The sequence below is a fragment of the Triticum aestivum genome, chromosome 3D (assembly GCF_018294505.1).
Source record: "Triticum aestivum cultivar Chinese Spring chromosome 3D, IWGSC CS RefSeq v2.1, whole genome shotgun sequence".
In the NCBI taxonomy this organism is placed as follows: Eukaryota; Viridiplantae; Streptophyta; class Magnoliopsida; order Poales; family Poaceae; genus Triticum; species Triticum aestivum.
In genome coordinates this window covers 48,332,845-48,342,906 of record NC_057802.1, presented here as the reverse complement: position 1 = coordinate 48,342,906, position 10,062 = coordinate 48,332,845, and the positions used below count along the sequence as shown (strand labels likewise).

Sequence of the window (10,062 nt, the reverse complement as noted above, 5' to 3'; positions counted from 1 at the left end):
GCCATCATCATCTTGTGCTTGTGATCTCCATCTCCGAAGCACCGTGCTTGTGATCTCCATCTCCGAAGCACCGTCATGATCACCATCGTCACCGGCGCGACACCTTGATCTCCATCGTAGCATCGTTGTCGTCTCGCCACCTTATTGCTTTTACGACTATCGCTACCGCTTAGGGATAAAGTAAAACTATTACATGGCGATTGCATCTCATACAATAAAGCGACAACCATACGGCTCCTGCCAGTTGCCGATAACTCGGTTACAAAACATGATCATCTCATACAACACATTATATCACATCATGTCTTGACCATATCACATCACAACATGCCCTGCAAAAACAAGTTAGACGTCCTCTACTTTGTTGTTGCATGTTTTACGTGGCTGCTATGGGCTTAGCAAGAACCGTTCTTACCTACGCATCAAAACCACAACGATAGTTTGTCAAGTTAGTGCTGTTTTAACCTTCGCAAGGACCGGGCGTAGCCACACTCGGTTCAACTAAAGTGAGAGAGACAGACACCCGCTGGTCACCTTTAAGCAACGAGTGCTCGCAACGGTGAAACCAGTCTCGCGTAAGCGTACGCGTAATGTCGGTCCGGGCCGCTTCATCTCACAATACCGCTGAACCAAAGTATGACATGCTGGTAAGCAGTATGACTTATATCGCCCATAACTCACTTGTGTTCTACTCGTGCATAGCATCAACGCATAAAACCAGGCTCGGATGCCACTGTTGGGGAACGTAGTAATTTCAAAAAATTTCCTACGCACACACAAGATCATGGTGATGCATAGCAACGAGAGGGGAGAGTGTTGTCCACGTATCCTCGTAGACCGACAGCGGAAGCGTTATCACAACGCGGTTGATGTAGTCGTACGTCTTCACGATCCGACCGATCAAGTACCGAACGTACGGCACCTCCGAGTTCTACACACGTTCAGCTCGATGACGTCCCTCGAACTCCGATCCAGCCGAGTGTTGAGGGAGAGTTTCGTCAGCACGACGGCGTGGTGACGATGATGATGTTCCACCGACGCAGGGCTTCGCCTAAGCTCCGCAACGGTATTATCGAGGTGTAATATGGTGGAGGGGGGCACCGCACACGGCTAAGAGATCTCAAAGATCAATTGTTGTGCCTCTGGGGTGCCCCCCTGCCCCCGTATATAAAGGAGCAAGGGAGGAGGAGGCCGGCCCTAGGAGGGGGCGCACCAAGTGTGGAGTCCTACTAGGACTCCCTAGTCCTAGTAGGATTCCACCTCCCATAAGGAATAGGAAAAGAGGAAGGGAAAAAGAGAAGGAAGGAAGGGGGCGCCCCCCTTCCCTAGTCCAATTCGGACCAGACCAAGGGGAGGGGTGCGGCCACCCTTGAGGCCCTTTTTCTTCTTTCCCGTATGGCCCAATAAGGCCCAATACGTATTCCCGTAACTCTCCGGTACTCCGAAAAATACCCGAATCACTCGGAACCTTTCCGAAGTCCGAATATAGTCGTCCAATATATCGATCTTTACGTCTCGACCATTTCGAGACTCCTCGTCATGTCCCTGATCTCATCCGGGACTCCGAACTCCTTCGGTACATCAACATACATAAACTCATAATAAAACTGTCATCGTAACTTTAAGCGTGCGGACCCTACGGGTTCGAGAACTATGTAGACATGACCGAGACATGTCTCTGGTCAATAACCAATAGCGGGACCTGGATGCCCATATTGGCTCCCACATATTCTACGAAGATCTTTATCGGTCAGACCGCATAACAACATACGTTGTTCCCTTTGTCACCGGTATGTTACTTGCCCGAGATTTGATCGTCGGTATCTCGATACCTAGTTCAATCTCGTTACCGGCAAGTCTCTTTACTCGTTCCGTAACACATCATCCTGCAAGTAACTCATTAGTCACAATGCTTGCAAGGCTTATAGTGATGTGCATTACCGAGTGGGACCAGAGATACCTCTCCGACAATCGGAGTGACAAATCCTAATCTCGAAATACGCCAACCCAACAAGTACCTTTGGAGACACCTGTAGAGCACCTTTATAATCACCCATTTACATTGTGACGTTTGGTAGCACACAAAGTGTTCCTCCGGTAAACGGGAGTTGCATAATCTCATAGTCATAGGAACATGTATAAGTCATGAAGAAAGCAATAGCAACATACTAAACGATCGAGTGCTAAGCTAACGGAATGGGTCAAGTCAATCACATCATTCTCCTAATGATGTGATCCCGTTAATCAAATGACAACTCATGTCTATGGCTAGGAAACTTAACCATCTTTGATCAACGAGCTAGTCAAGTAGAGGCATACTAGTGACACTCTGTTTGTCTATGTATTCACACAAGTATTATGTTTCCGGTTAATACAATTCTAGCATGAATAATAAACATTTATCATGATATAAGGAAATAAATAATAACTTTATTATTGCCTCTAGGGCATATTTCCTTCAGCGACCCCGGTAGAACAGATCCCGTAAAAATATTTCATGGTCCTGGAAAAATTGCACAGACCCCCCAAAAACGCTCGCTATTTACAGATTGTAGACACATGTCTTGAACACGAATAGCTTATTGTGGAATTTTATCAACATATGAGTGTTTAAAAAAATGATACTCATTACACTATCATCTAATATGTTTGTGATTTTACCAAGTGGTCAGCTTGGTAAACTATCAACAAAAATTTACAAGATGTTTGTGATATTCCCCCATGCTTTTAGGGGAGCCCAGCTGGCTTCGGCTGAGAAAAGCGGTAGAGACGGACAGACGGGGTACAACAAGCAAAGTAGAAGCAAGACGAGGAAGCGGAGCTGTCGTAGAAGCAGCTTCCCCCGACAATATACAATACAACAGTAGCGACCATGAATAAAAAAGTCCCTAGTTTAACGAGTTCGCTGCTTTTCCCAGACCGGAGAAGGCTAGTATACTTTTTATCTGGAATCTATTCTTTCATGATGAGAATATGTGTGGTGTTAGTGGACTGACAGAGTGAGCTGTAAAGGTATATGTTGCAGGAGTTGTCATTCTCTGTTACTAGAGTTGTCAATCTCAGATGCAGGAGTTGTCAGTTGCAGCCATTCTCGTCGTGTCAAGCTTGTGACTTGCGTTGGTAAGTTTAACTCCAAATTATGGACGCCTAAAAATAGGAATTTGAAGATCACAAATGATCTTACTATTAGATGATTTTCGTAAGTTGACATACCTCTATTCTTTACTCCCAAGGCTTTACTCAAATAAGATAGACGTCTTCCGTCTTGCATAAGAACTGCACCAATAGCTTAGTGGCGGAATGCATCTTTCTCTAGTAGAAAGGTTTTTTAACAATCCTCTTGATTTGAGGAATGTATCTGTTCAAAAACTGAGGGGTCTTCGGTGAATTTTAATCTATTTAAAAATGAGAACATTTTTCTTTATTCTTATATTTTCCTGGTCTTCTCGGCTGGAATCTACAATCTCCACCTCTCCAAACACAATATCTTGAGTACCCGGAGAAGTTCTCTTTGTCTTCGAGCCCCACATCTTAGTTGCCGCAGCACACCGGCCTCCGCCAACTTCTCCATCTCCAGCTCGCCTCCGAATGCCAATCCCGCCGCGTCATTCCCCAGGCTGGAGCGCTGCCGCCGCTCCTATAATCCCGGTACGTGCTGCTGGACCTCCCTCCTGAGTCTGGCTCACCGCCGGATCCGGCTGCGGCGGTGTGGGACCCTATCGAGAAACCCCTGCCGCCCGGATCGACCAAATAACCTGATCATTGTTTCTTCGTGCATTCCGCAGGTGCCCGACACGATGCGCCCGTCCATGGGGAATGTGAGGCTGCCGTCAAAGAACTACACTTATTATTGATTTCATTTTCATAACCTATGTGCTTTACTTGTAAACGGCATGGCCAAGGATCTAGGCTGAACAGACTGTAATGCAGAAGCTGCTTCTGCATTACAGTCTGTTGTGGTGATGGTGCTTTATATATAAAGCGGGGGGAACCCTTTTTCTTATAATGCAGAGGCTGCTTCTGCAAGAGACACAATTTTCCTGTTGATATCCTCATAAAAATTTCCAACAAGCAGAAGTGTATGCAGATCTTCTTTTTGGTAGGGTTTAATAAGATGGCGGTCATGTAATAGGATAGGCAATTAGTTTTCCTATCTATCTTTAGCCAGCCGGTTGTAGCGTCCTTTTTTTTGGCTAGTTTGTGTTTCTAGCCCATTTTGGCTCTGTGTGAGCTTTTTTTCACTTTTTCCAGTTGGAGACTTTGAGACCTTGTTGGAACTTATTTATTTGGTTTAATAAGATGGCCGTATGCATCGCTCTGATGCAGAGGCCGGGGAGATCCCCTTTTCAAAAAAAAAGCAAACCTGTTTGAGATGTTCTTAAAGTATAAAGAACTATCATCTGTTATATTATCTTACATTCTGTTTAGGTTGTCATTTACGAGATCAGTGTGTATCTGTGCTAGTGCTGAGTGCTGACTGTTCATTCTACATTTCTTTTTTTGATTTTTTTTCTGGGAGTCATAATTTTTCTGTATCATTGATGATGCAGATTAGGCCGTAGGATTTAGGTCGTCATTTAGGATGCTAATTATATGTGCGTCAGCAGCACTTTTGTTTGTTCGATTCAAGCTAAGTCTAAAATAATGCACAAGTAGCTTCTACTAGTGTCGCTAGCAGCGTGCTTTGTTTCTAGGGCAGAAGATGTAGCAAGGTACTCCTACTAGTGAATTTTCCAACATTATATAAAACTGAGCTAACAGTCCATGAGAATATATTACCGTCTTCTTATATAAGAAAACATACATACACATCTTTTGGGACCCTTTTGATTACCTGGTATTGACTAGTAATCGTGCACGTGCAAGGCACGTGTGACCTTAGGAAAAAAAGGCTTGCGTTAAGTTTATTTTAAACCCTGAACTTGTATGCATACTATTATATCAACTTATTAAACTTCTAATCCATAAAATCAGAACTCTAGACCTTGTTCTCGAGCTAGCAACAACCTGCAGTTCCAGGCCAACCGGCCAAGGCTCCCTCCCTCCAAGTTCCTTACGGCTTCCATGAAGTTTATTCCCACAAAATCGAACTGCAGCCAACATGTATTGCCGAGCAAAGCCAAGAGGATCGCCCAAAAAGAAAGAAACAAAGCAAATAGCCTCACATGGACCAGCAGAGAGCAATGGTTTTGAAGATTGCAAAGCATACAAGGAGTAAGAGAAGAAAAGCACTCTTTGTATCTGAATTTTGCCTTTCTTTTTGTGTGCGCAGGTTGCATCTGTGTCATGTGGAGAATTAATCGAGATCTGCAACGAAAATGGAAACACTTTGCATGTGTTCTCGTGGGTGATGGTCCGAACTCCGAGGCCTATGGACTGAAATGCCTTGTATTTGTAACATTGAAGTTGTCTATTGTATGCAAAGAAAACACCATTATTTTCTTGTTGAATCATCAATGTTGTCTTACTCTGTAATGTGCACTGAAAAAACCAGTGATTCCGCATATACGCGCAATGTGCATGAATTGTATTCTGCAAATTCCTTGGAACCTGACACAAGGCAGTTTGCCCACTTTGGCATTTCACACTCACATTAAGTAGTTTAACCAGCATGAGATTACCGCCCAAATAATAAGAGCACATGGTTCGTTACAGTTTTACACAAAAGAGAAAGCTTTACTGCAGCACACTACTAAATAAGAATACAATCTTCGAAGACAAGCCACCTGTGGCATCAGGGATATCATCTATACATGGGTTCACATTGCCCTCACATCAGGGATATCATCTATACATTGGTTCACATTGCCCTCACATTGGCATCAGGGATATCATCTAAACCAATGGCACCTACAGAGCTAAATTATTCATAGCTCCAAAATGCACAACAAAGTGTCAAGTGCTATTTAGGAAGAACCTAGTGCTTTACATTGGTTCACATTGCCCTCACATAGAGCTGGCTATACTACAAATCATATTGTACAGGCATCATTTAATTAATTGAATTGTATCCAGGATACATCATCAGATCACGCCATTTACATACCAGCAAAGAAATAATACCAATTGAAAAAAAAGACCTTTGGTTATTGGACGCCATGAGATGGGGCAGCAGCGAGATGGGGGGCGCCATGAGACGGACGGTGCCGCCAGATGTGGGTTCTTATCTAATAAAATTCCATCATACAACCAGAACAGAATTAAGAGGCATTGTTTTTAGATAGCCTCACATGGACCATCCAACACGTCCCAATTTTGCGAGAAACAAGCAGATCATCAACAAGCTCTCACAACATTGCTCATGAGGCTCTTAAAGTCTGAATTCGAGTGTGTCTTGTACTGTAATTGTTTAGCTCATAGAGATAGCCCTTGTGGGATCATAGATTCTATCTGCTGTAGGCGCATGTTGCAGGCTGTGCAATTCACGCTATAACTGACTGAAAATTTGGCACCTCTCCCCGTTAAAGAAAAAGGTTGCAATGCAGTATAGTGGTATAAAAAATAGACGATTAAAGGAACTACAAATTACCAAGAAGATAAAAATAACAAGTGTGAACCAGATCGGTGTTACCTTTGTGACGTACTCGCCTACACCCTTCCAAAAATAACAATCAAAGCAAGCGGCTGCAGATTCAAAAAGGAAGGACATGTATGCAGTTCGTGTGCTCTTGAAATTTCTGGTATGAAAGAATGCATTTTATTTCAGCGCAAAAAAAGAAGAAAATGATGATAGGTTATAGAAAAACAAGTACATACACCAAATTAAAGGAACACATTTTTTTTGCAAAAAAAGCAACCAGGCAACTACGCAATTTAAAGGAACACATTTAGTTCTATTCTAACCTGGATCCAAGAGGGCATCAAATGCATGAATCCAATATTGTGACAGTGCCACGGGGCACAGGCAACATTCCCAGCAACTTGACAGAAGATGTGTTGTCGAACACACCGTTCTTGACAGTCATGTACTTGGACCAGTTACAAATTCGTACTAAATGATTCATCATTTCTTAATAAAAAAGACAGACAAATGGCAATCTCTTAATATGCTCAATAGAAAAGCATTGCCGAAAAAACTCCACTTGTGCGTCTGACAGATTGTGAGACTGCAAGCGTCCAATAGCTTTCCATGTTCCATCCCACCAGTCAGATCCTAGCAAGTGGTGTTGATTTAGCCTACAGGAGAGTGAAATCTCATTATAACTCATTGATAAAACATAGACATATTCTGAATCAACTAATGCGAGTACTGTCATACAGAGACAAATAGTAAGTAATATATGAACTCTTGCCAAATGAGGATGCATAAACACAACACTATATTTCTCTTGCAATGCCAAAATTTCCAGTGGTTCCTAGAGTTTAGAAAGCTCAGAAATACTATGCATTCATCCATTCCCAGAGTTTCTATGAAAAAAAAAGACAAGCATCTACTTGCAACCTCACATTTGAGCACTTAGATTGAGCACACATGTTCTGAACCAGAAAAATCAAGCACTCAGGTAAGGTCACCACGCACCTGGGAGCATGATCTCAGGGAGAAGGCGTTTGACATCAGCCAGCAACCGGGTCAGACCATACAACACCATCAGATAGAGCGAGACGGCGAGAGCATGCGAGCAGATTTCTTCCGCCTCCCCTTTCCTCTCGACTTCTTTTTTCTCCGCCCTCCTGGAGAGTCCTTTTTTCTTTCGAAAAACGGGGTAGGAAACTCACGCCACATCTTTCCCACTTGTTCTCTCGTAATAACGAATTCCACGCACCGCAAGTTGTTGTTGACCAAAGCAGAAATGATAATAATTAGAAGGAGCCGTCACTTCAAGCTGTGCATGCAATCGGGGCCGATGTCGTAGCAGGTGACGGCAGGCGATTTTGACTTGTCTAGTAGAGATCGCATTGCCAAGTTTAATCCGGGCCGGGGTGGTGCCACGGAATGCAAACAAATCGCTCCGGTGCAGCCAAGATGATCAGATGATCAGAAAGATAAGACTCTACGCATGGCCACTATAAATATCCAAACCTCCTCATGAAACAACATCAGCGCACGACGTACGCTTGACGCCGATCGAGCTCAAAGCTACCGCCCATGGCTGCCGAGATCCCAGCATACTACTCGCTCCTCCTGCCTCTACTTCTGGTCGTGGTACCTGCGCTCTACCTGGTGGGAGCGTTACGCAGCCGCAGGAGGTCGGCCGGCCAACAACGGTTTCCGCCGGGGCCATGGGCGCTGCCAGTGATCGGCCACCTGCACCACCTCGCCGGCTCGTCGGTCCCGCCGCACCACGCCATGCGCGACCTGGCTCGGCGCCACGGCCCGCTCATGCTGCTCCGGTTCTGCCAGCTCCCCGTGCTCGTGGTCTCCTCACCGGACGCGGCGCGCGAGATCATGAAGACCCACGACGTGGCCTTCGCGTCGCGGCCCCTCAGCCCGACCATCCAGCTCTTCCTGCGTGGCTCCGAGGGCCTCGTCTTCGCGCCCTACGGCGACGGCTGGCGGCAGCTCCGCAAGATCTGCACCCTCGAGCTCCTCAGCAACCGCCGCGTCCACTCCTTCCGCGCTGTCAGAGCGGAGGTGCTGGGACGCCTGCTCCGCTCCGTCGCGTCGTCGGCGTCGGCGCCGGCGCCCGTGAACCTGACCCGGGGGCTAGCGTCGTTCGTCGCGGACTCCTCGGTGCGGGCCATGGTCGGCCGCCTGAGGAGCGACGACCGCGACACCCTGTTCACGCTGCTGCGGGAGGGGCTTAAGATCGTGCCGGGGATGACCCTGCCGGACCTCTTCCCGTCGTCCCGGCTCGCCATGCTCCTCAGCCGCGTGCCCGCCAGGATCGACCACCGCAACAAACGAATGGCCGCCTTCATGGACTCCGTCATCCGGCAGCATCGGGACAAGAAGAGATCAGCCGCTTGCGCCGACGGCGACGCAGAGGACTTGCTTGACGTGCTCTTGAGGCTCCAGGACGACATGGACTCCCAGTATCCCTTCACCACGGACAACATCAAATTGGTCATCATAGTAAGCCGATTCTCTCCCGAATCCAGATCCTGTTTAATTAGTGTTTACCAATTACCATCACCAAGACTCCTCGCTCCATCGAAAGGCGTCAACCATTATTGTTTTGTTTGCATGCATGCAGGACCTGATTAGTGCGAGCAGCGAGACCACGTCGACCACGCTGGTGTGGGCAATGGCCGAGCTGCTCCGTAAGCCGGCGGCCATGCGGAGGGCGCAGGACGAGGTCCGGCGGCAGCTCGACGGCCACCGCAGGGTGACGGAGGACGGCCTCACGGACCTGCACTACCTGCGGCTGGTCATCAAGGAGACGCTCAGGCTGCACCCGCCGGTGATGCTCAAACGGGAGTGCGGCGGCCCGCGGCAGCAGTTGCTCGGCTTCGACGTGCCACAGGGCGCCATGGTGCTGGTCAACGCCTGGGCGATGGGCAGGGACCCGGCCCACTGGGACTCCGCCGAGGAGTTCGTCCCGGAGAGGTTCGACAACTGCGGTACGCCGGACTTCAAGGGGGTGGACTTCGAGTTCCTGCCGTTCGGCGCCGGCCGGAGGATATGCCCCGGCGTCTCCTTTGGCCTCGTGCACCTCGAGCTCGCGCTCGCGGCGCTGCTCTTCCATTTCGACTGGAAGCTGCCGGACGGGATGGTCCCCGAGGAGCTGGACATGACTGAGGAGGCCGGGCTCATCACGCGCCGCCGGGCCGAGCTAGTGGTGTTCGCTGTCCCTCACGTTCCTCTGCCCACAGATCAGTAGAGGTACTTCGGTACTTGGTTTTCCATAGAAAACCCCTATCAAAAGCTGCAAATTTGAGGTGCCGGATTGCGCGCGCTTTACAAATTACACTGCGTGTTCTTTTGGGCGCGCGTTTTTGGGCATCTGTTAAAGTAATGTTGTGTCCGGCGCACTAAAAGTTTTACAGTGGCACGCTAAAACTATTTTAGGGCGCGGAATTTTTATGCACATGTTGGAAATGCTCTAACTATGGTAAGATAAAAAGGAGAGGTTCCCAAGACAATGATCTAATTTGGCATAAAAGTAATAGAAACCTCAGAAA

At 47.3% G+C, this 10,062-nt stretch overlaps 1 protein-coding gene across 1 annotated transcript; it reads left to right on the top strand.

Annotated features, from left to right (window-relative positions):
- Positions 1–8,086: 8,086 nt before the first annotated feature.
- LOC123074072 (premnaspirodiene oxygenase-like) lies at positions 8,087–9,761 on the top strand. The gene is made up of 2 exons (XM_044497017.1): positions 8,087–9,013; positions 9,135–9,761. The coding sequence occupies exons 1-2, from the start codon at positions 8,087–8,089 to the stop codon at positions 9,759–9,761; spliced, it is 1,554 nt and encodes a 517-aa protein (XP_044352952.1).
- Positions 9,762–10,062: the final 301 nt, after the last annotated feature.